At 38.1% G+C, this 21,602-nt stretch overlaps 1 protein-coding gene across 4 annotated transcripts in view; it reads left to right on the top strand.

Annotated features, from left to right (window-relative positions):
- Window positions 1-21,602, top strand: part of Dhx9 (DExH-box helicase 9) — a 35,700-nt gene that overhangs the window by 5,861 nt on the left and 8,237 nt on the right. The window contains exons 4-20 of one of the 4 annotated variants that reach the window (XM_076547637.1): window positions 3,245-3,362; window positions 5,738-5,853; window positions 6,458-6,606; window positions 8,109-8,246; window positions 8,956-9,002; window positions 11,314-11,450; window positions 11,823-11,912; window positions 11,999-12,160; window positions 12,272-12,349; window positions 12,781-12,972; window positions 14,416-14,557; window positions 15,197-15,279; window positions 16,807-16,963; window positions 18,960-19,060; window positions 20,255-20,468; window positions 20,599-20,693; window positions 20,920-20,993. In XM_076547637.1, the coding sequence (XP_076403752.1) occupies window positions 8,972-9,002; window positions 11,314-11,450; window positions 11,823-11,912; window positions 11,999-12,160; window positions 12,272-12,349; window positions 12,781-12,972; window positions 14,416-14,557; window positions 15,197-15,279; window positions 16,807-16,963; window positions 18,960-19,060; window positions 20,255-20,468; window positions 20,599-20,693; window positions 20,920-20,993 (1,556 nt within the window). In that variant the 5' untranslated portion in view covers window positions 3,245-3,362; window positions 5,738-5,853; window positions 6,458-6,606; window positions 8,109-8,246; window positions 8,956-8,971. Of the gene's footprint in view, window positions 1-3,244; window positions 3,363-5,734; window positions 5,854-6,457; window positions 6,607-8,108; window positions 8,247-8,955; window positions 9,003-11,313; window positions 11,451-11,822; window positions 11,913-11,998; window positions 12,161-12,271; window positions 12,350-12,780; window positions 12,973-14,415; window positions 14,558-15,196; window positions 15,280-16,806; window positions 16,964-18,959; window positions 19,061-20,254; window positions 20,469-20,598; window positions 20,694-20,919; window positions 20,994-21,602 lie in introns of all 4 variants that reach the window. The other 3 variants (XM_006979922.4, XM_006979921.4, XM_006979920.4) reach the window with 3 other exon arrangements.

Genomic DNA, 21,602 nt, shown 5'->3' with positions numbered 1-21,602 from the left:
GTGTGCCACTGCACCTAACTACCTCTCATTTCTTACCCCATAGTATTGCTAATCTCAGGTAGTGAGATTTGGGGGGCAGGATAGTTAAGTTTGTATTGAAAGAGATGGGAAAAGGCTTTTCCCTTTCCCTAGAGAACCCTAAAGAACATTGTACCTGGTTCCCCCAAATAACAATGCTTTAAGTGAAGTATGGAGATACCTAGACTATGTTGGGTTTAAGAAATTCTTTTGATACTTAATAGTAGAGAGAAGTCAAGTGGTGGAATATCCTTGTTCTTAGTGTTTATCTGGCCGTCCTGGAACTTGTATAGCAAGCTAATAAAAGAAGTTACAGAATCTGGGGTGCTGGAGTTACAGAATTGTTCTGCCACACACAGCAGCCCCCTTTTTGTTTTGATACCATGGTTATTTTAATTGTAAGAGTACAACATCCCGCCATACAATAGTGTGTGTGTATGTGTGTGTGGGGGTTGTGTGTGTGTGTCTACAAGGTCCCAAGACAAACCTGTTGAGTCACTTTTCCTCCTACGTGGGGTCCAGGGATGAAACATCATTAGACTTGCTAGTAAGTGTCTCCCAAATCATTTCATTGGCCTCTTAATATTGTGTATTTTAGGTGTTCTGGTTTGTTTTTTGACATTTGAGACAAGGTCTTAGTACGTAGTTCTTTCTGGCCTCTGACCAGGCTGGCCTTGAACCCACAAAGATCTATCTGCCACTATCTCTAAAGTGCTGGGTTTGAGCCAGGCAGCGGTGGCTCACACCTTTAATCCCAGTTCCAGGGATCTTGAGTTCCAGGCCATCCTGGTCTACAGAGTAAAATCCAGAACAGACACACAACTAAATAAACTGTCTGACACCCTCCCCCCAAAGTGCTGGATTAAAGGTGTGTGTCCCAGTTTCTAAGACTGTTAAGAAAGCTTTATTTCTCAGTTAAAACATGGAAACATTAGTTGAACCTGATGGTGAAAGTGTGTGGTGAAAGACTGGAGGCAAGATCTGGGCTACATGGCAAGCTTCAGGCCATTTGGTTATTTTATAACATCCTGTCTTAAAAATAACAAATTCATCCAGGGGTATTGGGACATATCTGTAATCTTATTGATGTTTAAGCTCCCAATTAACTTGCATAGTATATATAGTAAGACTGTCACTGAAAAAAGGTATAATATGCAATAACTGTATGAATACACATTTAGAAATTTGAATGTTTGACTTTATTAATGGATGTCTCATTCCAGCACTTAGTAAGCTCAGGTAGAAAAATTACCATGAATGAGTAATCCTAATATCATGGGCCTTACCTGTAATGGAGTCTTTTTTTTTTTCATTTTAATATTAAATACTTCTGTCATTATATGAGAAAGCTTTTGTTTATTTTTTAGACAAGGTCTCACTATGTAGCTTATAGCTCTCGTTATCACGGAACTCATGTAAACGAGGCTGCCCTAGAACTCAGAAATCCACTTGTCTCTTGCTTTCTGAGTGCTGGAAATAAAGGTGTGTGCTATCATACCCAGCACTGTTATTTTTGAGACAGTCTTAACTAGCCTTTGCTGTACTAAGTTGCTGGGATTGAAGGAATGCTTTATTTACTATACTTGGCACCAGAAAATTACTTACTTTTTCTCCCTCAAAGATAGTGTCTCAATATATCCTGCAAAAAGTTGCCTCTTCCTCCCCACTGCTGGAGTTAAGCACATATATCACTATTCCCAGCTACTTGCTTTCTTTAACTTTCTGATTCTTTGTAAGTTGCACATCATGCATCTCAAATCCCAGTCATCTCCCTGTCCCTTTGCTTCTGCTCACCGCCCTTACACCCTCCCCCCAAGATTTAAAAAAAAAAAGTAAAATTAAAAGATAAGAGAAAAAAATCTCATTGTGGAAGCTGTAGTGTGACAGTCACACAGTATACCCTTTAGCCAGCACATCTTTATTTGCAAGTGTTCATTGCAAATGAGTTATTGGTCTGGTTTGAGGCCTCTGGTTTCTGCTACACTATCAATACTGGGCCCTCACTGGTACTCCTAAGATGTCCTTTTGTTCTCTGAGCTGGGACAAACCTGGTCTACAGTATGACTTCCAGGACAGCCAGAGCTGCACAGAGAAACACTGTCTCAAAATCTTAAAAAAAAAGAAATTGCAAAATCAGCAGAAATAAAAATAACTTCATAAAATAGTGGTCTCTCATCTAGTATAGCAAAAACGAAACACTTTTGAGGAATGGTTTAGCCAGTTTTGGTTCCAGTATCCAATGTGGTGAGTTACAACCTCCTATAACCAGCTCCAATGAATTGGATACCTCTGGCCTTGTAAGGGCATCCACACTTACTTGCACACACATACACCTAGTTAAAAATAAATTTTTAAAAGTTGAAAACAATTCAGACTTATATATAAACCATGGTTGATTTTTCAGAATTTCAAGACTTCCCTGGCTAGACCCTAGTTGGTAGAGATAAAGAGCACAGTGGTAGAATGTCTAACATGTGCAAGACCCCTAGATAGATTCCATATCCAGTACAGGTTTTAAAAAGTTATTTCTGATGAAAACTAGACAGAAAAACTCTGTCTTGAAAAAAAATTATTTCTGGGTGTAATGGCTTCATGCCATTATAAACAATACAAAAAACATCATGAGGATTTCTGCAATTTTGAGCTGAGCCAGAGAAAAAACTGAAAGCCAGTTGATAATTTTAGATAGGTTGAGGTTCAAGACAATACCAAGTCATCTATTATGGAAAATAAAATTTGTAGGATCTACGCTTTGCACCTTTCCTGGAGCTCACTCTGTAGACCAGGCAATTTTTTAACGGAGTACAATTCAGGAACTCTTAGTGAGGACTTACTTAGGATACAACACCACATTAAAGCTAGGATGCTCAAGGACCTGGTTCTGTTTTCTCTGCACAAGGGAATGAAAGAAGCTCTAGTTTGAAATTTTATCATACTTAGCAAATTGGCAGTTTAGTCTACCAGTGTCATAGATGTTGAAAAAATACACAGAATTTCTAACTACATGTGGCACAAGGATATCTGCAACGTAATAGGCAGTGTGATATATACATTTGAAATGGCTCTTGTTTCCCAATCTGAGCCAGTATCATCCTAATTTACATGAAACTGTCTCAAACCAAAGATACAGGAAAAAATTGTTGGGGAAGATGTTTACTATATGGGCATCTTTTCAGTAGTCCTGGAGACAAATGGGCACTGACAGCTTTGACATTTCCTCTTGTAGATTGTACCACCCCCACCCATACTTACGGACACATCTGATAGCACAGCAAGTACTGGAGAAGGTGCACCAGCACCCATGGGAGGACCACTTCCCCCACATCTGGCTCTCAAAGCAGCAGGTAAGAGACTTGAGTGGTCTGCACTTGACTGAGAATAACACCATTATGCTTGGTCATCTCACCTTGTCAGGTGTCTAGAAAAATCAATAAGCATGTCAGCTAGGTAAGACGACTCAAGCAAACACTGTTTTAGGCTTGGTTCGTTGTTTGGTTGCTTGGTTGGTTGGTTTTTAAAGTTTTTATGTTTAGAAGTTTTATGACTGCAAGTATGTTTGTGCACTTGTATGCCTAGTGCCCCTAGAGGCCAGAAAAGACCTTGGGTCCTTTGAAACTATAGATAAAGGTAGTTGTAAGCCACCTTTTTGTCACAAGCTGAGAACTGAACCTGGATTTTCTGCAAAAGTAGCACTCTTAATCCCTGAGACATCTCCAGCCCTCCAAACAATTTTTTTTTCTTCAAAGATAGGTTACACTATGTAGCTCTAGCTGGCATGGAACATTGTGTACACCAGGCTGACTTTGAACTCGAGATCATTGAGAGGATTAAAGGCATGCACCTTTAATCAATTGGTTAAAAAAAACAATTTAGTATAGAATAGAACATAGAATTTTATGAATTGCGTTTGGTGTTTATATGGCCATGGAGTCAGGCTCTAGGAATTTGCATATATTATTCTGCAACTGAGTTTGATACTCATCTACCTTTTATTTGCTTATTCCTACCTGTAACACAATTGTTTGCTTTGTGGATTTTAGTTGTGCTCAGTTGAACATACAGGTGAAAATTTCATTTGGAATACTAAGAGTAGAATAGGATTTTGACCGGTTTTCTCAGAGATAGTGGTTTATTTTTACACAAATTATAATGACCTACCCCATTGTTTTGTGGAGTAAAAATTGAACAAAATGTTCTATAGTAACTACAGTAACCTGTCATTTAAGATTTCATGTGTTGGCCTGCATGTGTATGTCTGCACAATGTGCTAGCAGTACCTGTGGAGGTGACAAGAGGGCACTCTTCCCCAACAAATTAAAGTGAGCCTCCATGTGGGTACTGGGTGTCAAATGTAAGTCTTACAAGAGTAACACTCTTAACTGCTCAGCCATCTTTCTAGCACCCTACTCTGGTTATTGGTAGAGTCAAAACTCAGGGCTACTTATTCCATCAATAGTCCTAATCTTTATTAGGTTTGGGGTTTGTTTTTATTCAGATTGCAATTTGGAGGATGAACTTTTAAACTGAGCTTTATCCCCAACATCTCCATAGAAGGTTTTCCTTAAAGAAGGTATTATTGCCAGGCACTGGTGGCGAACGCCTTTAATCCCAACACCCCGGGAGGCAGAGGCCGGTGGATCTCTGTGAGGCCAGCCTGGTCTACAGAGCGAGATCCAGGAGAGGCGCAAAGCTACACAGACAAATCCTGTCTCTAAAAACCAAAAAAAAAAAAGAAAGAAAGAAATCATTGGGGCCAGGCATGGTGATGTGGCACATACATTTAATTCCTGCACTTGAGAGGCAGAGGCAAGTGAATCTGCTTTCAAAGGTATCCTGGTCTGCATAGCAAGTTCTAGTACAGCCACAGCTACATAGAGACATAGACAGACCTTTCCCCCACCATTCCTTGCGCGCGCGCGCGCGCGTGCGTGTACAAGTAAGTAGAAGACAGGACAAAACATTTTCAGCATCTAATAAAAGCTTGTGCCTGTCTGGAAAGTTTTATTCTTAGTTTGTTATTCCATATGTAAAAACTGCTAAAATGGGTCTGCATTAAAAATGCATATTAGTGCCAAGGACAGAGAGACAACCATGCATGAGGATTTATGTTCTAAATCCACTAGTGACCATGATGGGCAGAGACAGATGGGTCTCTTGGGCAAGTAGGCCAAGCTGCCTTATGTACTTTACTGTTGCTGTGAGCAAAAAATACCCAGATGAAAGCAGCTCAAGGCAGAAAGGGTTTATTCTGGTTCACAGTCCATCCTGACGGACTTCAAGGTGGAAGGAGCTTAAAGAAGCTGGTCACCTTGCAAAAAGCAGAGTACAGTGAATTTATGCTGTTCCTTAATTCTGTTTTCTCTTTCTATAGTCCAAGGAATGGAGGGCTCAGTGTATTCAGGCAGTTCTGTCTACTCAACTTGACCAAGACAATCTCTAACAGACCATACTGCCAGAGATTGAGTCAAGTTGACACTTAACATTAACCATCAGATAACTTGAGACTGTTTCTTGGAGATGATACTTTTTCGTTTCCACATGCACAGACAGACAACCAACAAAGAAACAGACTGGATTGTCCGTTACTTACAATAATTTTCATGTTAGTCCTGATTATGTTCAGGTTCCCTTCCACATTACTGAAAATGTGTCAAGTTTTCATTAGGGACAGCCTTTTTTCCGACTGGATTAGTTAAAAGATCAATTATTTCTTTAGCAGAAAATAATTCTGGAGTTGAGTCTTCATCTGGCTATGGTTCTCCTGGACCCACCTGGGACCGAGGAGCCAATTTGAAGGATTACTACTCAAGAAAGGAGGAGCAAGAAGTGCAAGCGGTAAGGCTCTCACATTGTGTCATATCCTTGAAAATAGAATTTGGGAGCACTCGGGAGGCAGAGGCAGGCGGATCTCTGTGAGTTCGAGGTCAGCCTGGGCTACCAAGTGAGTTTTAGGAAAGGCGCAAAGCTACACAGAGAAACCCTGTCTTGAAAAAAAAAAGAATTTGGGATATAATTCGTAGCAGAGTTGATTATCTGCATAAATTGATAGCATAGTGATAGTTGGGACAGTCTATTGAATCGCAGGCTGGCCTTCAATTCAGTGGTCCTGGTTTAAAAGTTGTTTTTACTAGTTTCTTCTAGCTCTATCCTGAAGTAATGATACATGCTTGTAGTCCCAGCAGTAGAAAGTAAGGGGCAAGAGAATGACAAGTTCAAGGCCAGCCTGGACTCGAGTTCTTAGAACATAGGGATATCTTATCTCAAAACAAGGGCTTTAGTTGAGTGATTAAAGTATTTATCTAGCCATGCTAAAGGCCCTGGATCTTATCACCACAAAAACAAAACCTGGCTTTTGTATTGGGGGAAAAAAGTTATCTGTTATTGTGACTTAAGTACAGATAAGTAGTGCAGCCAAATTAAATCATAATTGATTCCACAGACTCTAGAGTCAGAAGAAGTGGATTTAAATGCTGGGCTTCATGGAAACTGGACATTGGAAAATGCTAAGGCTCGCCTGAACCAGTATTTCCAGAAAGAAAAGATCCAAGGAGAATATAAGTACACCCAAGTGGGTCCCGACCACAACAGGTTTGCTTGTTTCACTATTTTCCTTGTTAAAAAAAAAGTTAAGGTTGTCTGGCTAATAACCAAATGTTACCCAGTTTATTATGTGTATCAGCAGTGAATTGTGAAAAGATAAATATATATAAGAATTATGGACTTGTAGTTACCATATTTTTCACTTGAGGATGTAATGCTATTGTGTAAGAAGTCCTGCAGAACGCTGTTGCTGGACTTCTAAGATTTTTTATTTGGCTGAGGCCAAAGGTAGCATCCACTGGTGGTTTGTTGCTAGTTGACATAATTGGCCAGAGGTGGTGATTTTGTTCAAGGTAGTTTCATTTGAGATAGCTTTAATACGTAAATGGTTCTGATATGCTTTGTTGTCTTAGAAGTAGATTGTATTACCTCTGTATCCAAATTTGACTTCAGTTTGATGTTGGCAGCTCTTTTAAGAATCCTGTTTCTTGAGTACCATGAAGTTGAAGGATCGCGAAGTTTTTTATGTGTGGCTTAAATTAGAATGCTTTTTTTCCTGTTAAGTTTATAAAACTGAATGTAAGGGAAGATATGTGACCGTATGTTTCTCAGCCTGCTTGATGTTCTTCCTAAGAGCATTCCAGGGTGTAGTACTTATTACTCCCAGGAAGGCTCATACAGATTAGATTCTTCAGGGAGGCACTATATTTTTATTGGAAGAGAAAGGAAAGTGGTTCTGGAAAACATCTTGATGATTCGATTTGCTATCTTGATACAAATTAAATTATCCAAAATAAATTAAAAACATTTTTCTTAAATCAAAGTGTTCTCCCTTGGGTGCAAGTTGCAACCCTAAAATAATCATTACCCAAAACAAAACAAAACAAAAAAAATTTGACTGGATACTCAAAATGATCCAGAGCATGGCTCCTCCTGCTTCCTACTGCTTTGTTCAGTCCTGAATTCTCCAGTGCTATAGACACAGTGTCACGTTAACTATTTTCTCCATTTGGTGTCAGATTAAAATACAAAATAGGCCATAAAAAGAAAAAAACTATTTTCTTTTAAGTTTGTCTATATTGGACTTGGCAGCTCCTGGTAGTTTTTCTTTTGTAATAATTGGAAAGGCTGGTGATAGAGCTCAGGTGGAACAGCAGCATAGCTTGCATGAGGCCTAGAGTTCAAATTCCCAGCAACAACAATAATAATAATGGTAATACCATTATTATTATTGTTATTATTATTATTATTATTATTATATACCTCATTGTGTCTAAAACTCATTGAGATGCTGCCAAAAAATTACCTTGATGTCAGTATCTTACTGATTTCTGATGTAAAGGAGCAAAGAATTCAGGACAAGACAATGTAAGAGGCAGACAGTTGGAGCTGGGACACATTGCTCCTGTATGTCCTTTATTGAAAGGCATAACAGACAGCAACACCAGAGGTCTGTGTTCATATACACATGTGCTGATGCTTAGGCTGAACTAAGCAATCACATGGGAAACTATTGTAAACTGATTTCTGGTGTTGCTGTTCCCCCCTAGGTGGAGGAGAATGAGATTGAGTGCTGACTTTAAGCCTGGCTGAGAAACATACTGTCATCGGTGTCATTAATGAAAGGGTGGATGTTGTTCCCCTGAAAGCCAGTGGCCTTTGACCCCTTGAAGCCCTTGTGCCTGAAGGTCAGTTGACAAAGAAGTTTAGGAAGGAGACTAACATTTTTTTCCCTTAAGCTTCACCTAACCTTTTATTCGCAGCACAAAGTCAAGTTTGAATGTACGAGCAGTGGTGAAGAACCAGCATGTTTGCTAAAAACCTAAATTCACTCCTTAGAACCCTCTAGCAGCTTTAGCTATAATGTGAAAAATGACTTTTGTTCTCTAGGCCCTGGTTTAAATCTCTAAAAGTAGGCTAAATTTTTGTTTTTGTTACCAAGGACCTCTTCCAGCTATATATAAATCAGGACTCTGCCACAGGAGCTACTGGTATATAGTGATTGCATGTATAAACTTGCCCTAACAGGTTGTTACTGGTATATAGATAATTTGAAGAGTTTGGTGTTTTTCTTAGCTCCAAGCTAAACAAAATTTTCATTGATTGCATTTTCATATTCAGACTAACCTTGGAATAAACATAAGTAAATCTATAATAATCTAAAACCATAACATTTTCTTTTCATGAAAGAAAGCTCATCAGCTGTTTATAACTAATGTCATACGTATTTGCAGTTTATATACTTTTTGTTCTAGGATTGGACAGAAATAAATGTTGAGAATGGGTTTTGCTGTAATTTTTGTTGAATACAGTTGGAAACCTCCCTGACTAGGGAGATAATGGAGTTAGTAACTTATAATGGTAAATTCCTAACCTTGTTTGTATATGTTGTTACAGGAGCTTTATTGCAGAAATGACCATATATATCAAGCAGCTGGGCAGAAGTAAGTAGTCCCTTTTAAATTACTCTTAAGGTTTTTGCAGAGAAGTTATTTTCACATTAAAGGCTTGGGCTACTTTGATAGAACATACACTCTAGAGAAATAATAAAATTTTCCTTGAAGATGCTTTTATCCTATTATATTGAAAAATTGGATCACTCATTAATGGAAAAGAGTAAGAGATGAAATAACACTTGAGATTGTGGGAGTTACAGACACTGTACACTGAAGTGAGAGCTAGACGTTTAGTCTCATACACAGTTAAGGAAGAGTTATTCTAGGAGGAAAGGTGTTTATTAGTTTAGGTAAAGGTGAGGGAAGGAGGTGCACAGGGTATAGCATGAAGTGGATAACTACATGAAATCACACAGCTATGGCCACCTGAGGTAAACTAACTGGTCTAGATATGAAACTCCAGTCGCAGACCTATGAAAGGTCTTTGCTAGGCACAAAAGAAGCCTGCTTATTGTGTTTGTCTGTTTCCTTAACTGATATAGGTTTCCTTTATAGAGGTTTCCTATAAAAATGGAAGCCTTTCAGAGTTAACAGTTACCGGAATAGTCATCTTGAAATATGCCAAAGAAACCTATATGGCAAGTTTCAGGTCCCATAGTACCTACAATATTAGAATTTTAGAATATTACTGAAGTTCATCCACCCAAACCACATATGCAAAAGAAACTAATGTAATATTTTAATGGTCAAATCATGAAGGATACCTAAAAGTTCGTTTAAAATAGGGAAATGAAATTTAACCAAGGATTGATCGAGTAATAGCATTAAAAGCATAAAGGTGGTAACTATTGCATTTGAAGCCACGTGTAGTCAAAGTTAGACATGATGATGGAACCTGTATTCCCTGTGTGGATTGTTAAGCAGAAGGGGGATAGCCTGTAAGTTCTGTATAGGTTACAGAGTGAAACCTTATTTTTGAAACAACAAAATACCAAAGGTTAAGTATAGTCAAATGAATAGGTAAATTTGTGGATTTAGGGAATAAACAAATGAGTTGGTAGATTGCTTACTTATTATACAGGGTAATGGCTTCATTCCCCTCCACCTCAAAACAGATGTTGCCTGAGGTGCTTGCCTACCACGAACCAAGTTCCTGGGATGGTAACCATCTGTGTCCTGTGCAAAACATGGTCTTTTTCTTCTGGGTTTCAGTGATAATGAGATTAGACTCAGAAGGCCCAAAATTAAATGTCTTGTACAAAACAAACCCGAAAACAAAATTTAAAGAAGTGTAAGGTCTGGACTTGTGGTTAGGTGATAATAGTGTTTGCATACATTTCTGGGTCTGAGGTTGATCCTAAGCACCACATAAGCTAGGTAAGGTGGCATAGGCCTAACACTGGGAGATGAGGAAGGACAATCAGGAAAGTATGTCCAGGGTATAGGGACCCCATTCTTTAACCCAACACTTTGGATTTGAGGCCTGCCTGTCCTACAGTGTAGTCATTCAGGGCTACACGAGACCCTGTCTTAAAACAACAACAAAAACAGTTTAAAGTTACCCTATGCTACATAGAATGTTGGAGGCTATGGCATGACTAAATGAGACCCTCACTGAAAACAGAAACCATGAGAAAGCCACTGACCCTGAGAAAACACGAAATAGACTCATCCATCATAGGTGATAGAAAGGCGGAGATGGTGCCTGTATTCTTTATTAAGACTTAGTGTCTTAGGATAGAAAGATAGGGAATATCACTACCTGTTTTACTGGCATACTGTTACCTTGAATAGATTGTACGATAGATTGTTCAATTTATTTGATCAGAAGATTTAGAGGCATGTCCTGAAATACTTTGTATGTAATGAATTCTGAATTCTGCAACTTAACACCTGCTTAAATTTAGCATATGGAAAATTTTCATAGCCTATAGTCTCAGTCAGTGGTTGCTTTTGCTTTTTTGGGTCGAGTTCTAATATAGCTCTGTCTTGCATAAAAACATGGTCCGCCTCTCATACTAAAGTTTACAAGTCCTGGGCTCATGTAATACTGAGACGCTTGTGATCATAGGTGAAGTCTTGATTCATTAGGTGGAAATCTCTTAATGGATCTAAGTGACCACTATATACCCAATTTTATTTGTTTACTCAAGTTTTTGAGGTTATAGTTTTAAATCTAATTTAATTATGTGGTAATAATGATGATAATAAAGTGCCAGGCTTTAACAAAAGGATTAGTTATTAGATTGTAGAATTAATTGCATTTGGTTAGTGAATAGGATGAAAAGACCTATGATCTTAAATGTCTAGTTTCTGGTGATTCTTTATGCAGCTCATTTCTGTCTGATAATCCTTATAGGGATTTTCGCACGTGAACATGGATCAAATAAGAAATTAGCAGCGCAGTCATGTGCCCTGTCACTTGTCCGACAACTCTATCACCTTGGAGTGATTGAAGCTTACTCTGGGCTTACAAAGAAGAAAGAAGGAGAGAGAGTAAGTATTTAGGCATAAACACTGTAAGTAACATAGTGTTTTCCTAAAGGAGTTGAGTTTATAGTTTGAGTGAGGAATGAGTTGGGATCAGGGGCGTTCTAATGGAAATGGAAGTTAGGGCTTCTAAATAGCAGCAAATGTTTTACTTCTGATCTATATCCTGAGCCCCAGCCTTAGTAAAGCAAGAAGTTTACATGCTGTACTCTGTAAGATCCAGTGAATGAAACATTAAAGAAATTCTGACTAAAAAGGAATTGTTTATTATGTCTATAATCGCCCTATTAACAGCTCTATATTAATTTTGGTGAAATTAGTGGTTTTGAATTCTATTAATGCATGTATTGATTGATTGGTATTACTCCTTTTTTGTAGGTGGAGCCTTATAAAGTTTTCCTCTCTCCAGAATTGGAGCATCAGCTGCAAAATGTGGTTCAAGAGCTAGATCTTGAAATTGTACCACCAGTAAGCATATATACAGCTTTTTGTAGTTAACCTTATTTTAAAGTCTTTAGTCGTGCCTTTATTTATTTTGCCTTTTTTTTTATTAGCCTGTTGATCCTTCTATGCCAGTTATACTCAACATTGGAAAGTTGGCTCATTTTGAACCATCTCAGAGGCAGAACGCAGTGGGAGTGGTACCTTGGTCACCCCCACAATCCAACTGGAATCCTTGGACTAGTAGCAACATTGATGAAGGGCCCCTGGCTTATGTAAGTGGTTTCCAGGGTCAGTTTTGGGGTTTCCTCCTTGGTATACTTTCTTAGGTCGGGTAAAATAGATTTTGTTTAAATGTTTTTTGTTTTTTGTTTTTTTTTAAATAGGCTTCTACAGAACAAATAAGTATGGACCTTAAGAATGAATTAACATACCAGCTGGAACAGGATCATAATTTACAAAGTGTAAGTGGTGAAGATTTTGACTATTCATTGTCTAGTGTTTCAGAACATTGTAGTTAGGTTGAATAGTGGATTTGCACCAAATTAATAATCATAGTTACTTTTGATGATGGTGGCTGTTAATTTAGGACCTAGATATGAGTTGTGCTACTTGGTTGGTTTTCAGTATTAGATGATTATCTGAACATATTACAGCAAATCTAAAAAATGTAATAACAGAATGAGAAATACATTTAGAATGTTAATGGAGACCTAAGAATGAAATAGGGGAAAGAAGAACACAAGACAGATTCTTTAGATTCTTTAGAATTGATTTTATTAGAGATATAAATGTTATTATTCTTTGAAACATTTCAAGTACTAAACCAGTTAGCAGTACTTTCTTATGGAAATGATTTAGATCAAGTTTTACTAAGTGTTAACTTTTCTAACAGGTGTTGCAAGAAAGAGAGATGCTTCCTGTGAAGAAATTTGAACCTGAAATCCTGGAAGCCATTAGTCAAAATTCAGTTGTGATAATCCGAGGGGCTACTGGATGTGGTAAAACCACACAGGTTCCACAGTATATTTTGGATGACTTTATCCAGAATGACAGAGCAGCAGAATGTAATATTGTTGTGACTCAGGTAAATAGCAAGCCAGTGTTTGAGTTCTATTAACAGTTTGGGTTGGAGGATTATTTTGTTGTTGTAGCCAAATAAGGTTTCAATAATGTTAAGACAGTAACACACACACACACACACACACACAAACTCTTCCCTACTGCTCTCTTCCTTAGCACTGGTAATTTAACCTAGAACCTTGACATGCTAGGCACATACCCTAACCACTTAATCCTGCCGTGCGCGCGTGCGCGCGTGCGTGTGCGTGTGCGTGTGCGTGTGTGTGTGTGTGTGTGTGTGTGTGTGTGTGTGTGTGTGTGTGTGTGTGTGTACACTCATACACAATTTAAAGCAAGATTCCATAAAAGTTGACTATGGACTGGCTTTGAACTCATTCTATAGCCTAAGCAGTACTTGAACTTGAATCCCATATATCTGGAATTATAGACCTGAACCCCCAGGCCTACCGTAGGTATGCAAGCACACCAGAACTTAGGTGACTCAAGAAACCAAGGTCAGAGCCAAGTGTTCTTATATTTTAAAATACTGGGATCTTTCTCTAAGATAAGCTTGTGCACGAAACTGCTCAGTGGTTGGGAGGACAGTAGTAGCCATTACAAAATTTATTAGGTTAAACTGTGACTGTGAGAATCCTGACCTTTGGAAGAAGGGTAGAGCATTACAGGATTTTACTGTGTAGTCCTGTTTGACTTAGACAAGACAAGGCTCACCTTGAACATTTCATCTATCTCTGCCTTCCATATGGCTGAAGGGCAGTAGAGTTAAGCAATAAAGAATGAGGAGGTACCAGTTATGGTGACAAAGCATTTGGGAAAGAAAAAAGTAAACAGTGATTCTAGAGTCAACATTAATGATATAGGGAAACCCAAACTAAGAACCAGTTTCCTATAGGATTGGTGGCTTCCCTAGTCCTTGGTGATACCATGAGTTGGAAGTTAAGACAGTTTTTTTTTTTTTTTTTATTATGTATACAGTGTTCTGCCTGCACATAGGTCTGCAGGCCAGAAGAGGGCACCAGATCTCATTACAGATGGTTGTGAGGCACCATGTGGTTGCTGGGAATTGAACTCAGGACCTTTGGAAGAACAAGCAGTGCTCTTAACCTCTGAGCCATCTCTCCAGACCCAAAACACAGTCTTAATTAAAAATAAAAAGCCTTATTTTATCATAGAAATAGTTATATAGTCTCGTTTCTCTGTTACTAAGCTGGCAATGAGAACTATTACAGTAATTTAAAATTTGAGCTGGGTGTAGTGTCTGGAGTATGAGAAGAGACTTGAGTATGTAATCAGAACTTTAAAAAGGCTGTTTATAATTCAATGTTTAAGCAGTTTCCTAGAATGTAAGCTAGGTTTTATCACCCATATAACAGATAGATACTTTAAGACACTTTAGTAGCTAGGAGTAATTTTGTAATTTTATAACATTTTTATGCTTTGTTTTCAGCCCAGAAGGATCAGTGCAGTTGCAGTGGCTGAGCGAGTTGCTTATGAAAGAGGTGAAGAGCCTGGAAAAAGCTGTGGTTACAGTGTCCGGTTTGAGTCTATACTTCCACGCCCTCATGCCAGTATAATGTTTTGTACTGTAGGTCAGTAATGCATTGATGCCTCCTTTGCATTTATTGTCATCTTTTTTTTCTTTTTATTTTATTTTACAATACCATTCAGTTCTACATATCAGCCATGGCTTCCCCTCCCATGGCCCACCTCCCATTCCCACCTCCGCCAAGGCAAAGCCTCCCGCAGGACTGCGATCAACCTGGTAGACTCAGTCCAGGCAGGTCCAGTCCCCTCCTCCCAGACTGAGCCAAGTGTCCCTGCATAAGCTCCAGGTTTCAAACAGCCAACTCATGCAATGAGCACAGTTGCCTCCCAAACAGATCCAAGCCAATCAACCTATTCAGAGGGCCTGATCCAGCGCTCAGGCCCTTCAGCCTTTGGTTCATAGTTCATGTGTTTCCATTCGTTTGGCTCATCTTTTTCTTAAATCTACAAACATGTTATTGCAGTGTTACACGTGTTAATATTAGTACTCTAGAGCCAGAAGTAGGCAAATGTCTGATTTAAAGCTAGCTTGGCCTACAGATTGAGTTCAGGAAATCAGGACTATTCAGAAAAACCCAGTCTCAAAAACAAAAACAAAAAAAAAGTGATTCAGCATAATAATTATGTTACTTTGACTGTAACAAAGAAACCTATTTCTTAATTGTTTTAATTTTCTTTTCAAGGTGTGCTACTAAGAAAATTAGAAGCTGGCATTCGAGGGATCAGTCATGTAATTGTGGATGAAATTCATGAAAGAGATATTAATGTAAGTAACCCGAATATATTAAGAGTTTGGTTTGTCTATGTCTAACAGGAGAAATCGCATGTCCTTGCACTTCCTTCCTTTCTCCCATTGCTAAATACTATTTATTCAGAGAACCATCATATAATATGTGGTTACTATGATCAGTGATCAGTAAGAGTTTATATAACTTAGCAGTGTAGTAGTTTTATGACTATTTGAGTAGCTAGTGGGATTGTATGATTAATTTTTCTTTGTGATAAATTATGTGCTTTTAGCAAAATGTTGGTGGGTGGTGATACCTTACCATAATAGAACATGTGAAATGGTAAGAAAATTAAAATTTCTCACCCTTGTGGGTGCTTGATAAACCAGCATAAAGTTTTATTATATACAATTGTAGTATTTGAAGTTTGATGCTACTTTTTTAAAGACCTTATTATAGAACAAAAAGTGTTTCTTGAAGGATGTCTACATGTGTGGTCAGTCAGACTGTCCCAAGTTGCTGTTGGAATCTAGGAGTTAATTTTGTTTTTCTTTTTCAAAACGTGATCTTACTTTCACAGAGAATGGCCTCTGCTTTTCAGTAGTCATATTGCCTTAGCTTTCCTAGTCAGCTGTTAAAAGTATGAACAATTACACCCAGATATTTTAGTAGTGAATTGGCTTGAGTGTCCACATACTAATGGTCTTACTGTCCTGGAATGATACCATGGATGGTTAATAAATGGATGGTTATTTAAACTACTTTTAAAGTGTTAGTTTGTAGTTTGTCAAATAGACTGTATATCATACCCAAGAAATATAGAACAAGTGTTTTGCAGGAACATAGCTCTCACGCATCTACTACATAGAAAATTCCACACAGGGCTGGAGAGATGGCTCAGCGGTTAAGAGCACTGACTGCTCTTCCAAAGGTCCTGAGTTCAATTCCCAGCAACCACATGGTGGCTTACAACCATCTAATGTGATCTGGCGCCCTCTTCTGGCCTGCAGGGACACATGCAGGCAGAATACTGTGTACATAACAAATAAATAAATCTTTAATTTTTTTTTTTTTTTTTTTTTTTTTTTTTTTTTTTTTTTTTTTTTTGGTTTTTCGAGACAGGGTTTCTCTGTGTAGCTTTGCGCCTTTCCTGGAACTCACTTGGTAGCCCAGGCTGGCCTCGAACTCACAGCGATCCACCTGGCTCTGCCTCCTGAGTGCTGGGATTAAAGGCGTGCGCCACCACCGCCCGGCTTAAATAAATCTTTAAAAAAAAAAAAAAAGAAAAGAAAGAAAGAACAGAAAATTCCACCCAGTAGAGAAAGGACTTAATGTCATAGATACCAATTCTCCCTAAGTGGATTGATGGTTTTTAATAACAGTTCTGACAAACACAGTGGGAGTGTTTTGCTTTACAAATAGGATTTAACATGACTTTGGTTTTTTTGAGATGAGGTTTCTCTGTAGAGCCTTTCTTGTACTTGTTTTTAACTGGTGTCTGAAACAAGTTCAGTAATGTCTTAGGATGACCATAAACCTTAAAGGTGTATTTTTTATTTCAATAGACTGACTTCCTTTTGGTAGTACTACGTGATGTGGTTCTGGCTTATCCTGAGGTCCGAATTGTTCTTATGTCTGCAACAATCGATACCACTATGTTCTGTGAATATTTCTTTAATTGCCCCATCATTGAAGTTTATGGAAGGACTTTCCCAGTTCAAGGTAAATTTTCTGTGGATGTGATAGAAAGCAAAACATGTTTTGTACAGGAGAATTATCATTTTCTTATTTCTGGGGATCACAGTTACAGTTTGAAAGATTGAAAGCATGCCATATTGGCTCACAGCCATCTGTATCTGTAACCTCAGTCCCAGGTGATCCAATGCTCTTGGCTTCCTAGGAGACTGCATTGAACATCATGTATACATGTATAAAAAAAAAAGACAAGCCAATTTATCAAAAGCCTCAGCATATGAGGGACTGTTCTTATCTGTGGTGTTTTTATTTGTATGTTTTTGAGTAAAACCAGATTTTATTCACTTTTTGACAGTGCTTTTAAAACTTTTATCAACATAAAATATTTTATTTAAATAACATTGCTCAGTCCAGTTGAAGAAATGAAAATATGCTAACAGATTTACAGTTTGGTGAAATGAATTTGTGTGAAATGAATACCCATGCTATGCTACTACTTTTTTGTTTGTTTGGGTTTTCTTTTGTTTTTTTTTTCAAATAGTTTTTTCTGTAGCTTTAGAAGCCTTTCCTGGAACTTACTTTGTAGACCAGGCTGGACACTTCTTTTTTTCTAATTCAAAAACTAAATCGGAGGCATTTGAAGTGGTTCACTTAGTGTTTTTTGTATAAGCACAAGGATCTGAGTTTAATCCTCCCCTAGCATCCCTCTAAAAAGCCAGGTATTGTCACGTATGCTTGTAGACCTGGAGCTGGAGTGTGTTAGGAGAGGGATGATCCCCGGGGTTTGCTGGCTTATCAGTGAGCTCAGATTTTATGAAAAGAGATTGAGAAAGATACAGATGTCCATACAAAGCACAAAAGTAACTGTACCTCTGAAGTGGAAGCTAATGTCATTTCCCCAGGGTATGGGTTTCATAAGTTCCAATATTTGCTATGCTTTTATATTTTGGAACTTTTTTATAAAGAGATTTAGTGGATGGTAGGGTAGGAACTAAGTTTGTTACAGATTACAGTAAGAAGTTGCAGATAGTGTTGTAGTTACTCTAATATTATTGTGAAGAGACACCTTGTCCAAAGAATGAAAAGCATTTATTTAATTGGAGGCTTGTTTACAGTTGTGGAGTTAGTCCATGATCATCATGATGAGCATCGAGGGAGGCAGGCCTGGTACTGGGGCAGTAGCTGAGTTGACAGAATTATTTCTATGCTTTTTAAAAAATTTGGTCAAAAAAATTTTTGGTTAACCTAGAACATCTGATCAAATAACTTATTGCACAGTTCAATTGAGGAAGTGCAAATACACTGAGACCTAACAACGAGGTAAAATGAATAATAACCATGCCACTACATTATAAAAAATCAGTCCTATAATCTGCAGGCAGAAGATAAATGGGCACAATTTGAGCAGAAAGCTAATGATGGTACTAGATTAAACCTAAAGTTTAAAGTATGAATCTTAATATACACTGAGTAGAAAAGTGGTAATTACAGATATGATGTGGAAACATAATATGTATAGATGTTTTTCCTTTTAAATGAAATTTTACTACTACTCAATGATTAGATTTGTCAATATTTGTAAAGAGATTGCTCCAAGTGGCAGGGGAACACAACTTAATACAGAATAAAATTGGCGAACATTTAGGTGGGGGTGTATGTGCTTGGTTTGCAGTTTGGGGTAGTTGAAGATAAAGAAGATAGATTATAGAGACACTTCTCAGGGTTTTAGAATTTTAGGCACATTGATGAGTGATTTTCCAGTCTGCATTGAGATCCTGGTAGAGTATGACAATTTACACAGGTCCTTGTTGAAAAACATGTATAAAGGGGAAACCCCAACTGGGCTTGTTGTATACGTTTAAGATTTATCTCAATTTCTAACATTTGAAGGATACATACTTAGTTTCCATTATTGAAACTTAATAAATTTCACTTACACAGTTGGAATTATAGATTAGCAAATAAATTTACAGCTGTGTCATTCTGTAATCAAGTACTTAACCAATTTGATTGTTCCTGACAGAATATTTTCTGGAAGACTGCATTCAGATGACCCAATTCATTCCTCCTCCAAAGGACAAGAAGAAGAAGGATAAAGAAGATGATGGTGGTGAAGATGATGATGTAAGTAGATTTCTCTTCACACCTTCAGGAATGAGGAATTATTGTGAGAATATTTGATGGAGAAAAAAACAAGTCCTTAAAGCATAGCATAAGCTGGGCAGTGCACGCCTTTAATACCAGCACTCCGTAGGCTGAGGCAGGTGGATTCTAGGCCAGTCTAGGCTACAGGATTTTTTTTTTTTAAAAAAACAAAGGCAGACACTCATTCCCTTGTGTCATGTTTCTGTGTTGTCAGCATACCTGGGAAACTGATAGTCTAATTTCAGTTTTTTTCCCCTCACTTTTCCATCGGCTGCTGCGATTCAGTTCAGAGCACCAACCTTTTGCTGCCTGCACCCATATCCAATGGGCCTCACAGCATCTTTTGTTCCACTCCAGATCTTAGGTTTCTTTAATTTTAATTTACAGTGTTGGGTATTGGTTGAAGCCAGGGTTTGCATAATCTTAACTGCTGACCATCTCTCTGCTTTTGGAAAGTTGGTCTGTCAATTTCTGTTTTTAGAGATAGGGTTTCTTTTTAACAATCCTGGCTGAAAGTCAACTTTCTAACCACTGTAGACCAGGCTGGCCTTGAACACAGAGATCTACCTGCCTGTGCCTCCCCCGAGCTGGGACTAAAGGTGTGCACCACCACTCCCAGCAGAAATCAAATATACCAGGCCCTCTTTTGGGCCACGAACCAGCTCATGACACGGAAACTTAATATTAGTTATGAATGCTTGTTTCTTGCTAGCTCTTATAACTTGACCTGCTTCTTTTCATCTATGTTTTAGTCTGGGCTTTTAACCTTCCCTTCTGTACATGATACTGGCTGCCTTTCTGGCTGATGATTCCCTCTTTTACTCCCTCATTCTCTTCTCTCCAGATTCCTATTCATTGTCTCAGCCTGCCAGCACTGTCTATCCCTTTCCTGCCTAAGTATCCGTCATTTGGTGCCTTAGGCAGACAAGGTGAAACAGCATTATTAAACAAAACGTAACACACCTTTACAAGGTTAAGAGTAATCCGCAGCACTGACTTCTTAATAAAAGTAAAACTTTCTATATTCCTCAGCACTGATCTCTTAATGAATGTCTGACTATCTACCCTAGGGTTAAACAGTATTGTTAGATGTCACTTGCCTAGAAAAAGTGAACCAAAGAGACTTAAGCTGTAATAATTATGACAAATAAATCATGTTCCCTTTTCTTGCAGGCAAATTGCAATCTAATATGTGCTGACGAATATGGTCCAGAAACAAAGTTGAGCATGTCTCAGTTGAATGAAAAGGAAACTCCTTTTGAACTCATTGAAGCTCTCCTTAAATACATCGAAACCCTTAATGTTCCTGGAGCTGTGTTGGTCTTTTTGCCTGGCTGGAATTTGATTTATACTATGCAAAAACATTTGGAAAATAATTCACATTTTGGTATGATTGATTCTCTTATTTTTTTACTTTTGTCCTGGCTAGTATGTTTCTGTTTGAATGAAAATTTGTGTAATGGAGAACAGTGTTTTAACTTGCTCTTACTTTTATTCCTATCATTTTTGTATTGTAGGAAGTCATCGGTACCAGATTCTACCTCTGCATTCTCAGATTCCTCGGGAGGAACAGCGCAAAGTATTCGATCCAGTACCAGACGGAGTAACCAAGGTAAAAGGCATTCCAGTGAGATCAGATGTGATAGAGATATAACATTCCAAGAGCGCGAAAAATCAAATAGAAAAAAGTCTTCCACTTTCTAAGCTTGATAAGACCTTTTCTCCCACTTTTATTCCTGTTGCTGTGATGCCCCTATACTAGATGGGTTGAAAGTATGTGTGTTTGAAAGTATGTTTTCCGTAGTGTAATTTTTGTTTTCTTTCTCTTTTTTTTGCAGGTTATTTTGTCCACAAATATTGCTGAAACAAGCATCACCATAAATGATGTTGTTTATGTCATTGACTCCTGCAAGTAAGTTCCCAGGGAAACCATTGCCTTTTTGAGTGTTAGCAACTACCAAACTTTATCAATTAACCTTTTGTTTAATTTTGGTTTTAGTGAGATTTTATTTTTATTTTTATCAGTGTTTTGTCTGCAATGTGAACTGGAATTAGAGATGTGAGCTGCCATGTGGAACTGGGAACTGAGCCCCAGGTCTTCTATAAGACAGCCACTGACCCATCTTTCTAGCCCCTAATTATTCGTTTTGGTTTTGGTTTTTTGAAGATAGGGTTTTTCTGTCTGTCCTGGATCTGGCTCTGTAGACCAATGTGGCCTCAAACTCCCAGAGATCCCTTCTGGTACTGCCTCCTGAGAGCTGGTATTAAAAGCGTGAGCCACCACTGCCCCGCTACCCTAATTGTATTTCTTTTGAGGTCATTTGAGTGTGTAGCCCCAGGCTCACCTCCAGAGATTTTTTTTTTCTCATTGAAGCACTGGGGTTTATACCATGGCTTTGTACCATCATACCTAGATTTTTAACTTCATTGTCAAATGAAGTTATACCCACACAGATACCATATGTTGTATATACTGTTGTAGTTTAAGAGTACAGACTAACCAGATTAAGTAGACAGCAAA

Source organism: Peromyscus maniculatus, chromosome 11, assembly GCF_049852395.1.
Source record: "Peromyscus maniculatus bairdii isolate BWxNUB_F1_BW_parent chromosome 11, HU_Pman_BW_mat_3.1, whole genome shotgun sequence".
Classification (NCBI taxonomy): domain Eukaryota; kingdom Metazoa; phylum Chordata; class Mammalia; order Rodentia; family Cricetidae; genus Peromyscus; species Peromyscus maniculatus.
Note: the sequence above shows the minus strand (reverse complement) of the source record. Positions and strands in the feature narration are given on the sequence as shown.